The sequence below is a fragment of the Oncorhynchus mykiss genome, chromosome 5 (assembly GCF_013265735.2).
Source record: "Oncorhynchus mykiss isolate Arlee chromosome 5, USDA_OmykA_1.1, whole genome shotgun sequence".
Lineage (NCBI taxonomy): Eukaryota > Metazoa > Chordata > Actinopteri > Salmoniformes > Salmonidae > Oncorhynchus > Oncorhynchus mykiss.
The window spans coordinates 61,187,169-61,212,095 of record NC_048569.1 but is presented as its reverse complement, the minus strand read 5'-3'; the positions used below and the strand labels follow the sequence as shown (position 1 = coordinate 61,212,095).

The following is a 24,927-nucleotide window of genomic DNA, read 5'->3' as shown; positions in this document are numbered from 1 at the left end:
ATCCAGGGTAAGACGTATTTCTCAAATGTCTGAAGGACTGCCAGTCAGAGGTAGAATCAGTTCATCTAGCCTTAGCCCAAACTAAGTTTCCTTCAGACCATTCATATGTGAACCATGGGTTAGATCTGTCCTTAAGCCTTAATCTCTTTATATGGGGCATTCTTATCTGCAACAGTGTGAAACAGAGAGGTAAAATATTTAAAGGCCTGATCTGAATCATCGTTAGAAAGGTTGCTCATTGAAAGTTCTAAAATGTATCATAGTAATAATGCGTGGACACAATTTAGGTAGCTTAGTATCTCTAATATAGGCAATGAGATAATGTCCACTGAGCTCGTTAGTAAAGATTCCATATGCTTTATACTTATGAGGGGCGTTTGTCAGGATATCCAAAATAGTAGGTTTTTAATGGTGTTTTAACTTGGGGTGGGTTGGTTGAGTTAAATTTAGATCAGACAAATATATTTGTACTATCTGATACTGGCATCAACCAATCCAAGTTAAGATCACCAAATATTAATAATTCAGATTTTGCATATTTAGACAGCAAGTCAGACAATTTAAGAGCAATTGGGAAGGCTGAGGGACAGTGATAAACTCCCACTGACATCAGTTGTGCATTGGGGACAGAGGTGGTAATACACACAGCAACATTCAAGTTGTTCTTTATGAATATGGCAACACCCCCACCTTTGTCAGACTTATAAACATTATATCCATTCAGAGACACATCAGTCTAGCACACTTAACCAAGTCTCAGTAATTATCTAAATGTCCATGGTAGTTTGAGAAGCCTGAATTACTGTAAGATCAATTTTCAAAAAATCTAGCTTGAAGGTCCCAGCTGCGGGATTTCAGATCAGAGGGAGTCTCGAACACAAACGTGCTATGATCAGTAGGTAAGCCTCTATATGAAATAGCCACGGGGTTTGCTTGAAATGGTATACATACAAAATTGCTTAGAACTGTGCCATTTGGTCTGTCTCGAAGGAGGCATAGAGGGCTAGATGAGTGGACATGAGTAAAGGGACTGTTGTCGCCCTGTTGTTTGCCTGGCATCGGGGTCTGGCATCGGGGTCTCTAGGACCAGAGCGGATTCCTGGGGGTGGACAGTCAACTTCTAGTGGTGCAAAGTTTGCCAGGCAGAGTGGATCCTCCAAGGCAGGAATGGACTGCCCGGTTGCAGCACCTTTGGGCCCTTTCACCTAACCACCTCTGCCCAGTCTTTAGTTGAACAAGCCACCTGCTTCAAGAAGTGAGGGAGAGTGACATCGCACAACTCTCCACCACCCTGGGCGAGAGATGTTCAGCTTCTAAATATCTTTAGCCTGGGCTTTAGCTACATTGATGAACTCATTGAGGCTCTGCTTCAGCTCACCGGCGAACGTCCTGCAGCCGCCCGATATCTTAAATCAGCCAGTCAGACCAAAGGCACTTTTTACAGACATAACACTGTTCCGACTTCTACTCTGTCCCTCTGGTTAGTGAACATTTCAGTGGTAGCATTGGACAGTCAATGGTTGCTGTTGATATCCATTGGAAAGCCGACGGTTGGCATATTGCCAAAAACAAAGCAGGCTAGCCACAGCTAGCAGCACTAGCTTAACGTTTAAAAAGTCCAGTAAGGCGGTGTGTTCCGTGAAGAGCTAAAAAAAAAAAGGGTAAAAAAGCATACAAAAAGATGAGTGCATCAGTCTGGACCTGTACAGGCCATCGGTCAATACACTCAAATAAAATATATAATAGAATAGCTCACATGAGTTTAACTACTCGCTCCACTATTCACTCCAAACACAATTTGCTATACATCATCCCAGATTGCTCTGCGGCCAAGATGTGGATGGGGGCGTGCTCAGCCCAGTTTCCTGTAGTCCACGATCAGATCCTTTGTCTTGCTGACGTTGAGGGAGAGGTGGTTGTCCGGGCACCTCACTGCCAGGTCACTGACCTTCTCCCTATAGGCTCTCATCATCGTCAGCTCCCAGGACCACCACCGTCAGTCGTGGATGAACCGGGAGTACAGGAGGGGACTAAGCAAGTCCAAGATCGTTCAGTGCCAGGGTCCTGAACTTAGTCCCATCCAAGCTCATCACTATGGTGTTGAAAGCTGAGCTATAGTCGATGAATAGCATTCTCACATAGGTGTTCCTCTTGTCCAGGTGGGAGAGTACAGCGTGGAGTGCAATAGAGATTGCGTCATCTATGAAATAAAATGTATTTATGAAGCCCTTTTTACATTAGCAGATGTCACAAAGTGGTTATACACAGCCTAAAAGCTCAAACAGCAAGCAATGCAGATGTAGAAGCACGGTGTCTAGGAACCCGGCTCTGAGGGGTGGCCAGTCCTCTTCTGGCTGTGCCAGGTGGAGATTATGAGTACATGGCCTTTATGGCCAGATTGTGGATCTGTTGGTGTAGTATGTGACTTGTAGTGTGCCTGGGATGATGGTGTTTGTGAGCCATGGCCAGCCTTTCGCTATGGGGCGATAGTCATTTAGACAGGTTACCTTTGCGTTCCTGTGCACAGGTATTATGGTGGTCTGCTTGAAACATGTAGGCTTTACAGACTGTCGGGGAGAGGTTGAAAATGTCAGTAAAGTTTTAGAATGATCAGGGACAGGCAACTATAATTTTCCTAAACAGAAAACGCATTAGTGCGACACGTTCGGCAGAAAATGGCTTCATTTTCATCAGATGACAACAGAAGTGCAACACTATTTGGCTGGCAGCCACACATGAAAAACCAAGGTCTTTTTTTGCAAAAACTATACATGGCCATCATATTTATGTTTAATATAGAATGTAGCCAGCTACATTTCCTAATGTTTTTCTTAGTTAATCTGGCATTTTATTGGAGAAAAGTAGGCTGGCTACACCAAGTAAAGTACAGAAGAAAAGTAACAACCCATCAGTTGTCAAAACGCATTCTGATAGAATGCCCACCTGTGAATTCTCATCTGAGTGAAGTGCAACTGAAGCACAAAATGAGTCTGATGTCGAGAAGAAAATACAGTAAGAAGCATTTTAGATCTACTTTTACGAAAAGCATCAAGATGTTTCAGTTGTAAATCATGCAGTACCTTGTGTAACGATCACAGATTTTTGAGAAACAACAAATGTTGGTACATATAAGTGTCTTATATCGGCTGAAAAAAGCTTAAATTCTTGTTAATATAACTGCACTGTCCAATTTACAGTAGCTATTACTTCGAAAAAATGCCATGCTATTGTTTGAGGAGAGATAACAACAAAACACTTTTTTCACCGCGACCGGTTTGGTAAATTCACCTCTGAAGGGGAAATGTGTACTTAAATCAGAGCAAGATTTCAGAATGTATCATCCAAAAGGGTCCCAGAGATAACATTAAGTGTCTTTTTGTTAGATAAAATCCTTTTTCATATCCTAAAAAAGGTCCATATAGCATGCACAATAAATTTTTCGTTCAAATTGCAAAGAAAGGAATCTGTGAAAATCTTACCCTAAACGTTGTTTCAACCAGTCAAATCACATTTGTATTTGATCCTCAGAGATCCTAGAACGTAACCAAACTTCACTATATCATTAGGGGTGTAGTATATCCTATAGGACACCAAATGTGGTCAGAGCGACGCCTTCATGGCACGCCGATGACGCGGGCGGTCTTCACTTGATCAAACGTAACTTTGTCAAATAAGCACCAATCGGGGTCAAACAAAGCTAGCTAGGTGGTCAATTAGCTGGGCTTTACAGGAGTATCTGTAAATTGGGGCTTTACGCAAAATGCACCTGCTAACATTGTGCGACAAGTATTTTTCTTTTGGACAAAAATTATACAAATATGGAGAGTTATGAAGTTATATGAACTGTTTTTTTGCTAATGTTGAACTTAGAATATGGCTACTAATACTGGAAAAACGAAATCAAAGTCCAAGTATACAGATTTGATGGTATTTTTGCAGAGAAATGTAATGTGAAACTCCACGATTTTCCAAAATGTACCTGGGTGAATTCACACAATGTCATGTAGTTTGCTGAAACTTTGCACATACACTGCTGCCATCTTTTGGACACCATCGGAATTTCAACCAGAGTGATGTGGGACCTTTCTGTTGCATTTCAAAGATGGTGGTAGAAAAAAAAAAAGTTTTTTCCTTTGTATTTTCTTCTACCAGATCTATTGTGTTATATTCTCCTACATTCAATTCACATTTCCACATACTTCAGTGTTTCCTTTCAAGTGGTACCAATAATATGGATATCCTTGCTTCAGGAATTGAGCTACAGGCAGGTAGATTTGGGTATGTCATTTTAGGCGAAAATTGAAAAAAAGGGCGCTATCCCTAAGAAGTTTTAAAGGGATTTAAATTTTTTTTTTAATAGGAATCAATTGTTTGGTCACCCCAAGGATAAAAAAAAAGTGTGCATGTGGCGAGTTAACAGAACGCTAAGACCGACCCATTCACCTAGGTGAATTGCTCTGAACAGAAATGTGAGGGGGAGGCTGAGGCTAATTCAACCAAGACTCTCCCGCTGTCCCAAAGGACTCAAATCAACTGTGTGGAAGCAACTCCATTTTAGTTACCGTAAAAAAAAAAAAAGATCTAACCATATGTCAATCAGATCAACTCTTTGGACTTCCCAAGGCACTCCCTCTGGAAATGTACGTACCCCTACTAGCTAAAAATGCCAGCATCGGCCCGATGTCTAGCTTAACGTCAATGTGCAAAACCGATGTCAAAGCTGACGTGTATACCTAATATAACGTAGGTAGATGACACCACGGAAAATAGTGCTACACGTGCAACACAGCATTCCTAACCTAGCCCACAATGTCTGCTGTGTGGACCTAGCAGTCAAGTCGAGCAGTCATTTGAAAGTGTAAGAATTTCAGCGAGACAACACAAAGGTGAAATCCATTAACACCAAGATAATGGAATTCATTGCCCTTGACAATCAACCGTGCTCTGTTGTGGATGATGTTGGCTTTCGCAGACTGGTCGAGCGCCGATACACACTACCAAGTAGTAGTGTCACAGTACTGTTGAAACGGACATCCCTGAGCTACTTGCTATGGGCGTCACCGCTATTAGCTTCACGACTGACATTTGAACCAGCGATGTCAGCCCCATGAGCATTATGAGTCTGACAGCACAATGGGTCGACGAGGATTTCATACTGAGGAAAGCTGTATTGCATGCTCAAGAATGTGCTGGTTCTCATACCGCTGCTGCCATTTCAATGGCATTTGAGAATATGTTTGAAAGAAACAGGAACACACCCCTAGCTCCATTCGAATAACTGACTCAAGAAATAAGCTCATCAACTGTGTCTGCAGCAGAAATAATACCCTCTGTCATGGTATTGAAATGCCTGCTCAACAAAAATGCCAACAGACCGTCGGGTTAACTTGGAAAAGTACTCTACTAGAGGCTGTGAACAAGCGATGCGGTGACATTCTCTCTGAGCCTATACTGTGTTACCACCATGCTCGATGCTAGGTACAAGGACCGCTACTTCGATGCAGACAAGAAACAGGGTTTACACAGCTGGACAAGAAGGAAACGGACACAGTGACCGTGTGCACCGAGGAAGAGAGGCCACGGACAGATAGAGCTGAAACTTCACTGCGTGACATGTATGATGAATTCCTGGTTGAGACTGAACAAATGAAACAGCACAGCAAGTAAGTGAAAGAAATATGTTTTGATTTAATGGTAATGGGGACAATCTTAAATGCCAATAAAGTACATTTTGGGTCAGTGTGTGCGCGTTTCAACTATTTAACGGCACTAGAATGCTTAAAAAGCTGCTAAAATCTTAAATATCGGTAACTATTTTTGGCAATAAAAATATTGAATATCGGTCAAAAATGTCATATCGGTGCATCCCTAATAACTAGATCACCTGGTGCCATGCGTCACAATAGTGAGTGACTCACAAGGTTCCGGTCTCTCGTCATTGTGTGGTTGTAAACAGACATCGTGACTGGGGACTGCCGTAAGCTTCATAATAACGTGACAGGTGAAATGAAGAACGCAATGTTAAATTTCCTAACATATTGACTACAGGTATTTAAAAAGTAGCTACAAATACTAAAACGTATTAGAAAAAATGGTGAAATACCATTCCGTGACTTTCTCCCAAAACCCCGGGATACGGTATACAGCCCAAACGTAGTCAAAATCGAATATTTTTGGACGCATACACATATTTTGCAGTTGCAATTGCAGGTGCAAGCGAAATAGTAATGTTTCTAGCTCCAACAGCACAGTAACAATACAAAATAGGGTTGAGCAGCATCAATTTTCATACTGTCCTCCTCATCTTTGGATTTACGGTATTACTGGCTAAGTACACAAGTGGGTGCCAAAAAAAAAAACACAAAAAAGCCCATTGGGTGTCTATTACCAGAGTGCTAACAAAATTATTACAAGTAATAGCGAATTTCCATGGAGGTTGCTAGCTAAATATACTAACTAGGGCAACGGGCCTGCCTGCTTTAACAATCCTAAATTTGACCCCTAAACCTAACCCCTAAGCCTAAAATAGTATTTCCTTGTGGTGACCAGTGAAATGTCCCCACTTGTCCTAATTTTCATTGTTTTGCTATCCTTGTGAGGACTAATGGTTCCCACATTGGTTGTAGAACCAAAAACACACACTGAGTCAGTAGTCTTGGATGGAGGAAATTCTTTGTGAATATTTATGGACGTTATTGAGATGCTGAATTGATAGATTGTCACGGCCTGGTAATCTGACATAGCCACACAGTGTCCTGATCCTATCTGGTAGTTTGGTGGTAAATGAAGGGCAGGTTTGTCTGGAAGTCTAAATGAAATGTCCTGATGTAGCAACACACAAACACACACACACACACGTGTTTTATAGTGCCTAGTGTTGCAAAGGGTCGGAAACTTTCCGGTGAATTTTGCTTAAAAAAAAGAAAAAAAAGTTACCTTATAACAGTGAACCTTTTTTGTAGGATACACTAGGTGTTTTGGTTAAACTATCCCCAATTCAATGGAATTGCAACCCTCTGCATGCACAGTGCATTCTTCCATCACATGTACAGCTGATTCTAAAGATCTTGCACACAAATGAGATGCTATTGAGCCCACACTACTACACTGTCTGAGCCAAGGACTACATGCTTTCTGGTAAGTTTTGATTACAGGACTGGGTGGGGTGAATATATTTTATGACATACATGATTTTTTGTTAACTAGTAAATAGTAGCCTACAGCAAAGTGTGTTTAAATAATTTCTAACTTATGAACAATTTCTGCTAGTTAGTTTTTGCTACCATGTGAGGTTTAGCTTGCTTGAGCCTGCTGAGTATTGATTCACCTGTTTCCAGACCTGTTTCATTTTAAAACATGTATCTTACATAGGAGTTGTTTAATCTAACTGCTTAACTATTTATCTGTACATGGAATCGTATTATTTTTTTTTATACTAATTTTAGTTTGGGATGTTTAAAGCTTGGGAAATCTTTTTGTATCCAAATCCGGCTTTAAACTTCTTCACAACAGTATCTCGGACCTGCCTGGTGTGTTCCTTGTTCTTCATGATGCTCTCTGCGCTTTTAACGGACCTCTGAGACTATCACAGTGCAGGTGCATTTATACGGAGACTTGATTACACACAGGTGGATTGTATTTATCATCATTAGTCATTTAGGTCAACATTGGATCATTCAGAGATCCTCACTGAACTTCTGGAGAGAGTTTGCTGCACTGAAAGTAAAGGGGCTGAATAATTTTGCACGCCCAATTTTTCAGATTTTGATTTGTTAAAAAAGTTTGAAATATCCAACAAATGTCGTTCCACTTCATGATTGTGTCCCACTTGTTGTTGATTCTTCACAAAAAAATACAGTTTTATATCTTTATGTTTGAAGCCTGAAATGTGGCAAAAGGTCGCAAAGTTCAAGGGGGCCGAATACTTTCGCAAGGCACTGTATAGGGAGAAGACATGGACGCCTGAGAGGAGACAACCAAAGCTTTAGTTTCTAGACTATCATTTTACAGATTTATGTTGAAAACGTTTTTGGGGAGATGCGATGGATCATTGGGGATCATTCAATTTTCCCTTTTGTTGTTCAGTGAAATCATCCCATGCGAAGAGTCAACTAATTTTAAAGTTCAATTCGTAACTAAATTGTTTTTTTTTGTATTGGAAGGATTTAATAATTTGCAATTGTCTGCTTATAAGGTTTCTGTTTGTCTCCATATATGGTAAATTATATCAATGCAAAAATATCTACGTTTAAATTGTATTAATATTCATTTGCATATTTTCCCATTAATTCCCACGGAATTCCCACCTCTGAATATTCCCCCAAATGTGCAACCCTAATAGTGCCCTTCCTTTGTGCTTGTATTCTTTATAAGTTCTTGGGAATGTGAATTTGCCTAGAGCTGATTTCCCTGCTGTTTGATGATCAAACACACGCTCCATCCGGTTCTTTTTATTCAATAGTTGTCCGAACTAGCCTGTTATTCTAGACTAGCAATACAGGTTTGATCTCTCTCTGAATGTTATTGCATTACACTTTAGTTTATCATGTCCTACTGTCCTGACCAAAGTTATAAGCTCGGTGGTCACCTTAACTGGCTTTATCTCCCCAGACTGCAATAACAGTTATGCATCAAGTGAGAGGTGATTAGTGACAGGTTACTTTCTGTTTTGGCCTGCCTGCCCTACATACACTAGATTGTGTAACACCAGCTTGAACCAGTCCAATAGATTTAATAAAATAGCCTTTTAGTTACAGAAATATAAGAGATTAGAAATGGATTTTTGATGCTGCATAACTGGGTTGCAAATATTCCGGGAAAGGCTTGCAGTCAGTGTGGCACGGGGCCGACTGGCTTTGTGTTATTGGAATGCTGCTAGTACTGACACATTCTGCCTAGGCAGCAATATCACTGATGTATCAGGAGAGGCTACAGGGTTAGGCTCAGGATTTCCACTTTTTATTTGAAGCTTTAGGATGCTGCACTGTTACCCTTGCTAGGTGGCTGATGGTGACCCTTCAAAATAGATAAACACGTTAATAAACACCTTCTGTACAGGTGTTTTTTTTATCCACACTGATCAAGAAACCCTTCATTCTGATCCGAGGAAATCTGCAATACTTTTTAGGGATTTACCACACTGACTATTGTGTGCAGATCAAATCTCCTTGTTAAAACACCCTCACACCAAACATTGCTCTAGCTATACAAAACCACCAGCAGCTCTCCCCGTGGCTTATCTCCATTCCTATGTGAGCCCGTTCTTTAAATAACAACCTCAATTATCCTCCAGCTGATCTGTGTCCTGTGTTGGAGAACAGTTTCATCCCTCAATTCCTCATGTAGAGATCAGCTCACAGGATTTGAGCCTGGGAGCTGTGCGGTTGTTACTTTTACTTTCTTTCTGTGCATTTGGGCACCGTCTTGCCCTGCCTGCTGTGACTCAGTGAGAAAGTGAAAATATCACAGGCAGCAGAGGTTCCTGAGAAAGCCGTCAGTGGGTGTTTTTCCACTGAACTAGGTTGTGATTCCAGGAAGAGCGAGTGAAAGAGTGGAGTGCCTCTCCGTTCCCTGAAGTGCAGAGGGGAGTCACATGAAGCCCTGAGCTCAGAGAGCTGTGACTCGACACAGCTGTGTGCCACTCCAGTGTCTTTCTGTTGGTGTGTGTGTGTGTTGCAAGTCGACGCGGTACAGCTCCTGTGTGTTTGTGTTGATGCCTGTGGGTTTCTGTGCGAGTCTTACTCTGGAGGAAGGCAGTATGGTCAGTGTACAGTCAGCGTGGCCTCCGTGGATCATGGAACCCGATGACTGGTAGGTTCTTTCTCTCTATCTCTCGCTCCCCTCTGATTTTTTTTACCGTCATAGTTGGTTGTTATTAGGGTCTTGATGATACCACTATTGTGATACTCGTTTTTATTGTGACAAGGAAACGAATGGCTTTAACTTCTTTATGAAAACAGCCCTAATGTTGAAGCAAACATGTTGTCATCCAGAGTTGCATTTAGTTATTTTCCAAGCTAAATCGCAAAATATTTTTACATACTACAGGTTTTTAAAGGACCAAAAAGTTTAGCCTGCTTTTTGTTTTAATTTTTGCCATGGAATAAATATTGCTATACTGGTATTGTCACAGTCCTTGTTGTGCTCTGTGGCAGCGTCAGGCATGACTCACTCTCCGTTCTAGTGGTTCAGCTGTGAGGCAGGCCAAAGGCTTTAGTGTTCACTTGAAGTAATACAATTTAGGTGTTATGGTGTGTAAACTGCTGATAGAACATCACAAGATCAGTTATTAATTCGTATTAAGATAATTATTGCTTGTGTTATGACTCCACAGTTTGCGGGGTTCATGTGTTCTTTGTTGACTTTATTTCTTTATCCTCTAACCATCATTGCTCTTAATTATGTATTTGTTGGGCTAGTTTGAGACTGTTGTTTTCCAACCACCCTGTGTCCTCGTTTCCTTTGTATAAATAAAAACCAAACCCCTTTGGCCATACAGAGAAAAGCACAAGTTCCCACCCAATGACTAGCTAGTTCCCTCTGCTCTCCCCTTCCCAGTACATCTAATTAAGCTGCCTTACTTCTGACCCTTTTCAGGCAATACCACTTGAATGACACCATGCCGGATATGCACATCGACATGTTCAGCCATTCTGGGTTCCATGACGATTTCCCCTGCCTCAACCTCCCCAGAAACGGAGGCTTCCCTCAGGTAAGACCTCTCTATATCACACTCTCTCTGTCTATCCTTCTCTCTATCTTGTTTGAGCAGTCTTATCTTTCGCCTCTGTCTCTCTCTCTCTTTCTGCCTCGCTGTCACTCTCTGAAAGGGAGGAGCTGCGGCTTCCACTTACTCCTTTCATCCTACCTTAAATGTTGCACGGTCGGTTATTCCTGCCTGCAGAAACTGTGATTAAACGCTGTGTCTGACACTGTCTAGACAGTGTTAAGAAGCTACCTGCTCCTTTTCCTGTGAAGGCTTGTTATTAATAAGCCGCTGTAATTTAACAGGGCGTTGGTTGTTGGCCATCGGGTTCTATTCTGTCACTCTGAGGAATATGGCTGCTCTCATTGCACTTTTGAGGAACATTTAAAAGCGTGGTGTTTTTGCATGGAGGAATTTAATCTCTTGCTTTCCTCATATTTTCTTGCGGAGGTTGTGCACCATCAATCACCCTGGAGACATTCGGGACAGGCTTATTCTGACTTGGAAATGTGTAAATGACAGAGTAAGAGACCCCCCCCTCCGTTTTATATTTAGCATCCTTACTAGGCTGTAACCTCTTCATTTGCATTTTCCAATTATGCACACTTTGTCAGGCCAGGCAGTTCTTAATTCCCATATGGAAAAGTAATCTCTCCCCTCCGCTGACTGAGAAGCCCTAACAACACAGGCGAGTGACTTCACATCTCATCTTGGCTTATTTGTATGGGGTTGAATGTTGGGGAATCTCCTCGCAGAGCGCCAGTAGCTGTGTGTGGTATAGGAGAGCAGTGATGTGTTACTAAAGAGCCAGTCACTATGCCTCTTACGTCCGTCCTGTCCTGTATCAGAGTAATGACGGTTTAACAGCGGCTGGGCTGGGCCTATGTACTTAATGAAGAGCCTCTGACCCCAGTGTGCCACCTGCCAAGTGCACACAAAGGCCTCGGAGTGAAGGCCCTGCAGCTCCCTGGTACTGCCCAGCTGTGTGGTGTAGACGGGTGCTGCACACGCTGTACCAAACTCCTTACTCATATACCCTTCAGAAAGTATTCATATCCTTTGACTTATTACACATTTGGTTGCAGCCTGAATTCAAAATGTATTTTATAGATTTTTTTTCTCACCCATAAATGCACAATACCCCATAATGACAAAGTGAAAACATGTTTTAAAAAGGTTAGCAAATGTATTGAAAATGAAGTACAGAAATATCTGATATACTTAAGTATTCACACTCCTGTGTCTATACTTTGTAGACGCCTTTCTGGGTAAGTTAAAAGCTTTCCGAAATGTGCCTATTCTTTTCAAAATTCTTCAAGCTCTGTCAAATTGGTTGTTGATCATTGCTATACAACCATTTTCAGGTCTTGCCATAGATTTAAGTCAAAACTGGAATGTTCACTGTATTCTTGGTAAGCAACTCCAGTGTAGATTTGGCCTTTTGTTTTAGATTATTGTCCTGCTACAAAGCAAATTAATCTCCCAGTGTCTGGTGGAAAGCAGACTGAACCAGGTTTTCCTCTAATATTTTGCCTGTGCTTACCTCCATGCCGCTTCTTTTTTATCTTGACCAACTCCCCAGTCCGATTACAAGCACTATGCTTGAAAATATGGAGAATGATACTCGTGATGTATTGGATTTGCCCCAAACGTAACGCTTTGTATTCAGGGGAAAAAGTGAATTGCTTTGCCAATTTTTTAGGAGTGTTACTTTAGTGCCCTGTTGCGAACAGGGTGCATGTTTTGGAATATTTTTATTCTGTACAGGCGTCCTTTTCACTCTCAATTAGGTTAGTATCGTTGAGTAACTACAACGTTGTTGATCCATCCTCAGTTGTATCCTATCACAGCCATTAAAGTCTACATTGACCTCATGGTGAAATCCCTGAGCGGTGTTCTTCCTTTCTGGCAATTGAGTTAGGAAGGCGTCTGTATTGTTGTAGTAACTGGGTGCATTGATATAGCATCCGAAGTGTAATTGATAATTTCACCATGCTCAAAGGGATATTCAATGTCTGCTTTTATTTATTTTTTTACTAATCTGCCAATAGGTACCCTTCTTTGCAATGCAATCGAAAAGGGTACCATTTAATGAGGGTACTATTTAATGAAGCTACCAGTTGAGGATTTTAATTTAATGAAGCTGCCAGTTCTCAACCTAGACACTAATGTAATTGTCCTCTTGCTTAGTTGTGCTCCAGGCCCTCCCACTTCTCTTTCTATTCTGGTTAGAGCCAGTTTGCGCTGTTCTGTGAAGGGAGTAGTACACCGCCTTGCAAGAGATCTTCAGGTTCTTGGCAATATCGCACATGGAATAGCTTTCATTTCTGAGAACAAAAAAAAAGACTAACGAGTCCAGAAGAAAGTGCCTTGTTTCTGGCCATTTTGAGCCTGTAATCGAACCCACAAATGCTGATGCTCCAGAACCTCAACTAGTCTAAAGATGGACAGATTTATTGCTTCTTTAATCAGTAAATCAGTTTTCAACTCTGCTAACATAATTGCAAAAGGGTTTTCTAATGATCAATTAGCCCTTTTTAAAATAATAAATTTGGATTAGCTAACACAATGTGCTATTGGAACAAAGGGTTGATGGTTGCTGATAATGGTCCTCTGTACGCCTATGTAGATATTCCATTATAAATCAGCTGTTTCCAGCTACAATAGTCATTTGCAACATTAACAATGTCTACACTGTAATTCTGATCAATTTGATGTTACTTTAACTTCTTGCGTCGAGCAATCCCATATCCAGGAGCGTAATCATAGCCTCAAGCTCATTAGCATAACGCAACGTTAACTATTCATGAAAATCGCAAATGAAATAAATATATTGGCTCACAAGCTTAGCCTTTTGTTAACAACACTGTCATCTCCAGATTTTCAAAATATGCTTTTCAACCATAGCTACACAAGCATTTGTGTAAGAGTATTGATAGCTAGCATAGCATTAAGCCTAGCATTCAGCAGGCAACATTTTCACAAAAACAAGAAAAGCATTCAAATAAAAATAATTTACCTTTGAAGAACTTCGGATGTTTTCAATGAGGAGACTCTCAGTTAGATAGCAAATGTTCAGTTTTTCCAAAAATATTATTTGTGTAGGAGAAATCGCTCTGTTTTGTTCATCACGTTTGGCAAAAAAAAAAAAAAACGATAATTCAGTCATTACAACGCCAAACTTTTTTCCAAATTAACTCCATAATATCGACAAACATGGCAAACATTGTTTAGAATCAATCCTCAAGGTGTTTTTCACATATCTATTCGATGATAAGTCATTCGTGGCAGTTGGGTTTCTCCTCTGAAGCAAATGGAAAAATGCACGCAGCTGGAGATTACGCAATAATTGCAACGGAGGACACCAAGCGAGCACCTGGTAAATGTAGTCTCTTATGGCCAATCTTCCAATGATATGCCTACAAATACGTCACAATGCTGCAGACACCTTGGGGAAATTACAGAAAGTGTAGGCTCATTCCTTGCGCATTCACAGCCATATAAGGAGACATTGGAACACAGCGCCTTCAAAATCTGGTGCATTTCCTGTTTGAAATATCATCTTGGTTTCGCCTGTAGCATCAGTTCTGTGGCACTCACATATAATATCTTTGCAGTTTTGGAAACGTCAGTGTTTTCTTTCCAAAGCTGTCAATTATATGCATAGTCGAGCATCTTTTCGTGACAAAATATCTTGTTTAAAACGGGAACGTTTTTTTATCCAAAAATGAAAAGAGCGCCCCCTATATCGAAGAAGTTAATGGACAAAAAAATTGCTTTTCTTTCCAAAACAAGGACATTTCTAAGTGACCCCAAAATTTGGAACAATAGTGTACGTAGATGCATACATACATACAGTTGAAGTCGGAAGTTTACATGCATCTTATCCAAATACATTTAAACTCAGTTTTTCACAATTCCTGACATTTAATCCTAGTAAATATTCCCTGTTTTTAGGTCAGTTAGGATCACCATTTTATTTTAAGAATGTGAAATGTCAGAATAATATTAGTGATTTTATTTCTTTCATACCATTCCTAGTGGGTCAGAAGTTTACAAACACTCAATTAGTATTTGGTAGCATTGCCTTAACATTGTTTAACTTGGCTTTGTGATGGCCACTCCAATACTTTGACTTTGTTGTCCTAAAGCCATTTTGCCACAACTTTGGAAGTATGCTTTGGGTCATTGTCCAATTGGAAGACCCATTTGCGACCAAGCTTTAACTTCCTGACTAACGTCTTGAAATGTTGCTTCAATATATCCACATAATTTTCCTGCCTCCTGATGCAATCTATTTTGGGAAGTCCCCTTCTCAACAGTTTTTACTCCCAAGCCACAAGACTCTTGAACAGGTAGCCTAATGGTTACCCAGACTATTTGCATTGTGTGCCCCCCAACCCCTCTTTTACGCTGCTGCTACTCTCTGTTTATCATATATGCATAGTCACTTTAACTATATATTCATGTACATACTACCACAATTGGCTCGACCAACCAGTGCTCCCGCACATTGGCTAACCTGGCTATCTGCATTGTGTCCCACCACCCGCCAACCCCTCTTTTTACGCATCTGCTACTCTCTGTTCATCATATATGCATAGTCACTTTAACGATACCTACATGTACATACTACCTCAATAAGCCTGACTAACTGGTATCTGTATATAGCCTTGCTACTCTTTTTTTCAAATGTTTTTACTGTTTTATTTCTTTACTTACCTACACACACACTTTTTTTCTCACACTATCGGTTAGAGCCTGTAAATAAGCATTTCACTGTAAGGTGAATGTACCTGTTGTATTCAGCGCATGTGACAAATACACTTTCATTTGATGTGCAGTTGTAAACCATAGTCAGGCTTTTTTATGGCGGTTTTGGAGCAGTGGCTTCTTCCTTGCTGAGTGGCGTTTCAGGTTATGTCGATATAGGACTCGCTTTACTGTTTTATTTATTTATTTCACCGTTATTTAACCAGGTAGACTCGCTTTACTGTGGATATAGATATTTTGTACCCGTTAACTCCAGCATCTTCAAGGTCCTTTGCTGATGTTCTGGGATTGATTTGCACTTTTCGCACCAAAGTACGTTCATCTCTAGGAGACAGAACGCGTCTCCTTTCTGAGCGGTATGACGGCTGCGTGGTCCCATGGTGTTTATATTTGCGTACTATTATTTGTACAGATGAACGTGGTACCTTCAGGCATTTGGAAATTGCTCCCAAGGATGAACCAGACTTGTGGAGGTCTACAATTTTATTTTCTAAGGTCTTGGCTGATTTCTTTTGATTTTCCTATGATGTCAAGCATTGAGGCACTGAGTTTGAAGGTAGGCCTTGAAATGCATCCACAGGTACATCTGTGTTGTTGGAAAAATGACTTGTGTCATGCACAAAGTAGATGTTCTAACCGACTTGCCAAAACTATAGTTTGTTAACAATAAATTAGTGGAGTGGTTGAAAACGAGTTTAATGACTCTAACCTAAGTGTATGTAAACTTTCGACTTCAACTGTACATGCATAAACAAACAAACGTATGTGGATACCCCTTCAAATTAGTGGTTTCAGCTATTTCAGCCATACCTGTTGCTGACCGGTGTATAAAATTGAGCACACAGCCATGCAATCTTCATAGATTGTGCTGAAGCGTGTAGCACATAAAAATCGTCTTTGCTCGGTTGCTCTGCCTCTGGAAGCAACTTCGGCACACTAACTGTTAGTTCGGAGCTTTATGAAATGGGTTTCCAGGGCCAAGCAGCCTCACACAAGCCTAAGAGCGCAATGCCAAAAGTCGACTGGATCTGTGTAAAGCTCTCCGCCATTGGACTTTGGAGCCGTGGAAATGCCTTCTTTGGAGTGATGAATCACTCTTCACCTGCTGGCAGTCTGACAAACAATTCTGGGTTTGGCAGAAGCCAGTAGAATGCTACATGCCTGTATGCATAGTGCCAACTAACATTTGGTGGAAGAGGAATAATGGTCTGGGGCTGTTTCTTCATGGTTCGTGCTAGGCCCCTTAGTTCCAGTGAAGGGAAATCTTAATGTTACAATGTCAACCTCACACTAATGCTATTGTTTTGCTGAATTAAGCCTGGGCTATATCAAATTCATTCAAATGTATGTTTTTACACTATATTCCAAATGCCTTTATCGCAGAATCAAGTTATTTTATTTTCTGTTTTTAATCGCATTTTATTTCCGCTTGTTCTTATGTCTTTTTGGTGTCTTCTCGTTACCTCCTTTTTTGCTGTGCACCTTCCCATTTACACCAGATGTGGCTCACCATCTGGATTTGGTCTTATGTAGAAAAAAAAATATTTTTTTATTTTTACATTGGATAAAAGTAGAGCCTCAGCTACAAAATGGTATCATACACTGCATTTTTGAGGAACAATGGGAAAGTAATTATGCTTTAAGTTATTAAACTTGTAAACTCACTTTTGAGAAAATAGCCTTGTAATGTTTTGGTTTCTAGTGAAGAGCTTTTTGTCTACACCCATTCAGCATCGTTCACACCCTCTTAAGCTTTAGCTCAACACATCTCGTTTCTGGCTGATGATTTAACATGAAAACAGCCTAACCAGCTCTGCTGGCAACAATTTCATCACTCTTTTTTGCAGACTTTTACTGTCACCAACCATATTCAACGGGTATTGGACACTTGAGCTTAAGACATTAAGTTATCTAGCTAGGTAAACAATGAACCTGCCAAGGTAAACGTCTAAGATCACACACCTAACGTTAGCTATCATAGTGCCAAATCATGTTACTACCCTCCATGAATAACCACCCAGGTTCAATATTAGCTAGCTAACATTAGGTTCTAACTAGAAAAGCAAACAGTTCTGGGATATGAATAATAACTTTATACACATGACGCTAACTAGGGAGCCAGCCAGCTAACGTTAGCTAGCTAACAGTACACTTTAGCTTGAAATGAAACCACTTTCTGTCAAAATTAGAAACATGTAATATCTGAATGTAGCTAGCTAGACTCTTACCCGTACACGCATAGTCATGCATGGATGCCACGCCACGGTTGCCCTGTAATCCTGAAACAGGTGTTTTCGCCATCTCTTTAGCTATCATACTCTGATTTCAAAACTTGATCCTCCAGAAAGTGGAGAGCAACACTTATGCAGCTCCACTACACAATACATTAAAAACAGATGCGTTCGACAGGATTACCAACAGACTGACCAGCTCAAATAGACGTCCAAATGGCAGACAGATCCGAACTCCCCTCTCGACATGTCCAGCCCACTCATTATCTCAGCCAATCATGGCTAGTGGGAAGGTTGCTGTTTCTGTGGCTTAACCCTCCAAACTCTTAATTTTAACAATTTTATTCATATTTACAGATGGCATGAAAGTTCACGTGTTCCAGTAGACATTTCTGCCAAAAAAAGTTTAAATGGCTCTCCTTAAGTCTTGCGACATTCGCCTATTTTCCTGAAACAGTCACATAATGACGGGATGCTCATGTCTCATCCCTAATACTGGGAGTCGTTGTCCTAAAGGCAGGAAGGCTTTGATTCAAAATAAATGCATTGGGTGAGTGAAACCTCTCGCTTTGCCTCTTTCTCAAAAGCCCCTCCCCCTACCACTCACAACAACAAAGATGAGAGCACTTCTTCCTCTCTGACGGTTTCAATTCGCTATTTGCATTTGAGGGTTGGTCCCACCGACTCGGTCATATGGACACAAATTAACATTCGACTTTAATAGAGAAGTTAACCTTTCAACTCATCAAATTTCGAGCAGAACAGGCACTACTAAACAGATGAGCATTAATTCTGGAAAATGAATGCGCAGTTTGTCGCGTGCGCATTACGGTAGCACGTAATGCTAGCAGAATTGTTGTGATTGTTTATATTAGCTGTTTAGTCTGTTTTTAGAAATGTGCAATAAGCATTAAACAATTTATAAAAGGAATTGGCAACTCTTCCTGAGAAATAAGGTAGGGCACTTGATTTCAACATCTGAACAAAGTGGACAGGCTAGCATGCTGTTCAAACATTTGGAGACGGACATAAGGTTGCACTCAATAACAATTCAACTGTTTTACCTTGTTAGCTGAATTCCGAGCTGGTGAAATTATACCTACATCCAAGTTGGCTAAACTTGAAATATAAATATTACCTGGCGACTCACTAGCACATGGGCTTGTGCTTGAGAGATTGTTTGAGACTGGTTTAAATTTTCTGTAATGCCTGCTACATCAGTGATTGTGCATCGTTCTGGTTAAATTTGTTACAAAAAGGGCATGTTTATAAAAACAAATGCCAGGTCAGTGATTATTGCAAAAAAAAGCAGGTACAACTTTTGATTAAACAAAAGTGCTTGTGGAAGGCATATTCAGTCTTGGTACACAAGCTCTGAATTCATTATGTATTTCTGACTGTTCTGACTGTTTTAAATGCAGTTTATTTGACCTTTAATTGTACAGCAAAGCTTATTTAGAGAACATTTTTTTTAAATCAAGATATGTTGTGGATCGCCCATAAATGTGAAAAATGTTAGATATGAGTTTTAGACCATATTGCCCAGCCCTAGGCTGAATGGGGGCAAGTCATTGCAGCAATTTTACAAAATCTAGTGGAAAGCCTTCCCAGAAGAGTGGAGGCTGTTATAGCAGCAAAGGGGGGACCAACTCCTTATTAATGCCCATGATCTTAAAATGAGATGTTCTACGAGCAACTATTTCGAGCAGAACAGGCACTACACACATTTTTGGTAGTGTACATACAGTACACACATACACTACCAGACTCTCACACTCTGACAAACACCTCGCCCTTCAATCCTAACCTCAATAATGCATAACAAGAAACACCAGGGGAAGACTATTGCCCTGGCATCATATGACATAACCTTACCTCCAAAATGTCTGTTTTGCTTTGGAAACACATGAGGCTCAATGAGCCCTTGATTTCAATTTGATTACCATATGATATTCAAGATGGGGTTTTTAGGAAAACAAAAATAGCAGCCTGCCTTTGCCATATAAGAACAATTTTACTTCATGTATATTCCTTGTTGTATTTCATGTGACTCGTGGGATTTCCCTAGTAGGTCTCAATGTTGCTTTGTTCTTGTTGAAGTGCCAGGGGACAAGCAGTGTCACAACCTTAACGATGTCTCGCTGGCCTAGGGCCAGTAAAACCATGTTGGGCCGGTAACTTTTCAGCACATTTTTGCATTCCAGTTAAACGTTTAACTGCTCTGTCAGTCTACCATTGAAGACTACACATGGAAAAATCATATTTCATATACACAATATGATTGGCAGTTCATTCAAGCCCCACCACTCTACCAGTCACAACTTCTTGAGCACTCCATCAGTACGAGTTGATGCCTTCACACAGCACATTTTAAGCTGTCAATAGCAAAAAGAAGCTCCCATCAATCTACTTGCTGAGGTTATTTATTTTATTGCGTTGGGGGGGGGGGATGTACAAATTAAACCTTCAATAGTGAAATCAAATCAAATCAAATTTTATTTGTCACATACACATGGTTAGCAGATGTTAATGCGAGTGTAGCGAAATGCTTGTGCTTCTAGTTCCGACAATGCAGTAATAACAAGTAATCTAACTAACAATTCCAAAACTACTGTCTTGTACACAGTGTAAGGGGATAAAGAATATGTACATAAGGATATATGAATGAGTGATGGTACAGAGCAGCATAGGCAAGATACAGTAGATGGTATCGGGTACAGCATGTACAAATGAGATGAGTATGTAAACAAAGTGGCATAGTATAGTATAAAGTGGCTAGTGATACATGTATTACATAAGGATACCGTCGATGATATAGAGTACAGTATATACGTATGCATATGAGATGAATAATGTAGGGTAAGTAACATTTATATAAGGTAGCATTGTTTAAAGTGGCTAGTGATATATTTACATCATTTCCCATCAATTCCCATTATTAAAGTGGCTGGAGTTGAGTCAGTGTCAGTGTGTTGGCAGCAGCCACTCAGTGTTAGTGGTGGCTGTTTAACAGTCTGATGGCCTTGAGATAGAAGCTGTTTTTCAGTCTCTCGGTCCCAGCTTTGATGCACCTGTACTGACCTCGCCTTCTGGATGATAGCGGGGTGAACAGGCAGTGGCTCGGGTGGTTGATGTCCTGAACATACTAGCAATATGCTGGCTACTGTTTAAAGCTGGCAAAAAGCTATAAAAAGACACCTATCAGTCATCCTGGCTAGCCTAATATAGCCAGGTCTATCTCATTTGGAACGCAGTTGTTTTGAAGAGCCAATGTCCTATTTTGGGATGTCAAAAAATGTCAAAAATGACATTCTTTAGAAACAAAAATGAATGCGATTATTTTTTTTGTTCTAAATAATAGCATAATTTATATTGCTAAATTATATTACATAGCTTTTTAATACTTAATAATAAAAAGTTTCACATTAATAGTTGAATATAGAGAAAGCATGCCAACCTATAGGCCCTGCATGACCCCAATGCGTTTAAAAAATACACCATGTCTGGGCCAGTAGATGACTGTCATCCTTGAAATTTAGACTCACCCTCCTAGACTATGTTACGTTTGAGCACAATGTTTAACGGTTTCAAAAAAATCCTTCACCTCTGAACAGCCCCAGTAGCTTCCTGGCTTGTAAAAAGCAGTGGAGCTGTCTGAGTGCTGGTTGTTCAGTCTGACCACACTGCATCCATGTGTGCGTGTGAAAAGGGGCTTCAGCACAAGGCAGGCAGAGAAAATGTAAGTCACGGGGTCATGAGTAATCCTGAAACACTCAACCATGAGCACCATCTCTCTCTGCCCCTTCCCCCACTCTCCCTCCATGCCACTCACTCCTTTCAATATTACAGCATGGTAACACTAGGCCTATGTATAGTGTGTGGAGGATGTATGTCGTAATTGTGCTCCTGATAAACTGCCTGAGTGACACAATTATATTATGCTTCAACCGGCTGGTAGAGTACTGTATGCTAGCTCTGAAGTTACGCAGGTCCAACTGTTACTCAATAAATTATATTTTATGAATGTCCCCTCCGAGTGAAATCCAATCAGAGGTGCAGCCTTTAATAGACACGGCATCCGATAGGGCTAGTTTGTCGTTTCTCTGGTGTAGAGCTCAATCAGGATATCCTTATTGTTTAGAAATGCACTGCTGTGCACTAAATGTTCATCTGGGGAATGGAGATTAACCATATTTTGAGTCTGAGAAATATTACTCTACCATGTAATCTATGAATGATCATTGAGTGCATCACTGATTTATTCATTAGGCCTATCTATCCATATGAAGGCTATACTGTGAACTCTGGACTCAAGAACCTGACCCTGGTTACCATGGAGAATGGAGACATTTCCATTGTGCTCTTGAATGTAATTATTGTTGGTCTCCTAACATCAGCTGCCCTGAGTGCTTTCTGATTAAAATGGCTGGTAAGGAGGTCCCTTCTGATACTCGGCAGAAACTGATTGGCTCTGTGAGGGGAGAAGTAATAGGAGTGTGTATGCTTGCGGTGTGTATGTGGCAAGTGCCTTGGGCCTCTGTAGTAGAGGTCGACCGATTTAATCGGAATGGCCGATTTAATTAGGGCCGAGTTCAAGTTTTCATAACATTCGGAAATAGGTATTTTTGGACACCGATTTGGCCTTTAAAAAAAAATATATATATTTATTTTTACACCTTTATTTAACTAGGCAAGTCAGTAAAGAACACATTCTTATTTTCAATGACGGCCTAGGAACGGTGGGTTAACTTCCTTGTTCAGGGGCAGAACGACAGATTTTTACCTTCTCAGCTCGGGGATTCAATCTTGCAACCTTACAGTTAACTAGTCCAACGCTCTAACACCTGCTTTACATTGCACTCCACGAGGAGCCTGCCTGTTACGTGAATGCAGTAAGAAGCCAAGGAAAGTTGCTAGCTAGCATTTAAAATGATCTTATAAAAACAATCAATCAATCATAATCACTAGCAAACGTGGTTGATATTACTAGTTTATCTAGCGTGTCCTGCGTTGCGTGTAAACGATGCGGTGCGCATTCGCGAAAAAGGACTGTTGTGTACCCAACCATAAACATCAATGCCTTTCTTAAAATCAATACACAAGTATATATTTTTAAACCTGCATATTTAGTTAATATTGCCTGCTAACATTAATTTCTTTTAACTAGGTAAATTGTGTCACTTTTCTTGCAACAGTCAAGGTATGTGCAGGAGTTTGGGCCGCCTGGCTCGTTGCGAACTGTGTGAAGATGATTTCTTCCTAATAAAGACAGCCAAATCCGCCAAACGGGGGATGATTTAACAAAAGCGCATTTGCGAAAAAAGCACAATCGTTGCACGACTGTACCTAACCATAAACATCAATGCCTTTCTTAAAATCAATACACAGAAGTATATATTTTTATATATTTTTAAACCTGCATATTTAGCTAAAAGAAATCCAGGTTAGCAGGCAATATTAACCAGGTGAAATTGTCACGTCTCTTGCGTTCATTGCACGCAGAGTCAGGGTATATGCAACAGTTTGGGCCGCCTGGCTCATTGCGAACTAATTTGCCAGAATTTTACGTAATTATGACAACATTGAAGGTTGTGCAATATAACATCAATATTTAGACTTATTGATGCCATCCGTTAGATAAAATACGGAACAGTTCCGTATTTCACTGAAAGAATAAACGTTTTGTTTTTTGGAATAGAGAGAAATAGTCCTTTAAATACACTGCTCAAAAAAATAAAGGGAACACTTAAACAACATAATGTAACTCCAAGTCAATCACACTTCTGTGAAATCAAACTGTCCACTTAGGAAGCAACACTGATTGACAATAAATTTCACATGCTGTTGTGCAAATGGAATAGACAACAGGTGGAAATTTATAGGCAATTAGCAAGACACCCCCAATTAAGGAGTAGTTTCGCAGGTGGTGACCACAGACCACTTCTCAGTTCCTATGCTTCCTGGCTGATGTTTTGGTCACTTTTGAATGCTGGCGGTGCTATCACTCTAGTGGTAGCATGAGACGGAGTCTACAACTCACACAAGTGGCTCAGGTAGTGCAGCTCATCCAGGATGGCACATCAATGCGAGCTGTGGCAAAAAGGTTTGCTGTGTCTGTCAGCGTAGTGTCCAGAGCATGGAGGCGCTACCAGGAGACAGGCCAGTGGAGGAGGACGTAGGAGGCCAACAACCCAGCAGCAGGACCGCTACCTCCGCCTTTGTGCAAGGAGGAGCAGGAGGAGCACTGCCAGAGCCCTGCAAAATGACCTCCAGCAGGCCACAAATGTGCATGTGTCTGCTCAAACGGTCAGAAACAGACTCCATGAGGGTGGTATGAGGGCCCGACGTCCACAGGTGGGGGTTGTGCTTACAGCCCAACACCCTGCAGGATGTTTGGCATTTGCCAGAGAACACCTAGATTGGCAAATTCACCACTGGCGCCCTGTGCTCTTCACAGATGAAAGCAGGTTCGCACTGAGTACATGTGACAGACGTGACAGAGTCTGGAGACACCGTGGAGAACGTTCTGCTGCCTGCAACATCCTCCAGCATGACCGGTTTGGCGGTGGGTCAGTCATGGTGTGGGGTGGCATTTCTTTGGTGGGCCTCACAGCCCTCCATGTGCTCGCCAGAGGTAGCCTGACTGTCATTAGGTACCGAGATGAGATCCTCAGACCCCTTGTGAGACCATATGCTAGTGCGGTTGGCCCTGGGTTCCTCCTAATGCAAGACAATGCTAGACCTCATGTGGCTGGAGTGTGTCAGCAGTTCCTGCAAGAGGAAGGCATTGATGCTATGGACTGGCCCGCCCGTTCCCCAGACCTGAATCCAATTGAGCACATCTGGGACATCATGTCTCGCTCCATCCACCAACGCCACGTTGCACCACAGACTGTCCAGGAGTTGGCGGATGCTTTAGTCCAGGTCTGGGAGGAGATCCCTCAGGAGACCATCCGCCACCTCATCAGGAGCATGCCCAGGCGTTGTAGGGAGGTCATACAGGCACGTGGAGGCCAGACACACGACTGAGCCTCATTTTGACTTGTTTTAAGGACATTACTTCAAAGTTGGATCAGCCTGTAGTGTGGTTTTCCACATTAATTTTGAGTGTGACTCCAAATCCAGACCTCCATGGGTTGATACATTTGATTTCCATAATTTTTATATGATTTTGTTGTCAGCACATTCAACTATGTAAAGAAAAAAGTATTTAATAAG

At 41.1% G+C, this 24,927-nt stretch overlaps 1 protein-coding gene across 4 annotated transcripts in view; it reads left to right on the top strand.

The window, feature by feature from the left end:
• The window catches only part of LOC110524243 (protein strawberry notch homolog 2), a 102,688-nt gene that overhangs the window by 29,911 nt on the left and 47,850 nt on the right, over positions 1-24,927 (top strand). For 3 of the 4 annotated variants that reach the window (XM_021603711.2, XM_021603710.2, XM_021603713.2), the window contains exon 4: positions 10,597-10,711. In XM_021603711.2, the coding sequence (XP_021459386.2) occupies positions 10,597-10,711 (115 nt within the window). Of the gene's footprint in view, positions 1-9,533; positions 9,811-10,596; positions 10,712-24,927 lie in introns of those variants that run through there. The other variant, XM_021603712.2, reaches the window with a different exon arrangement.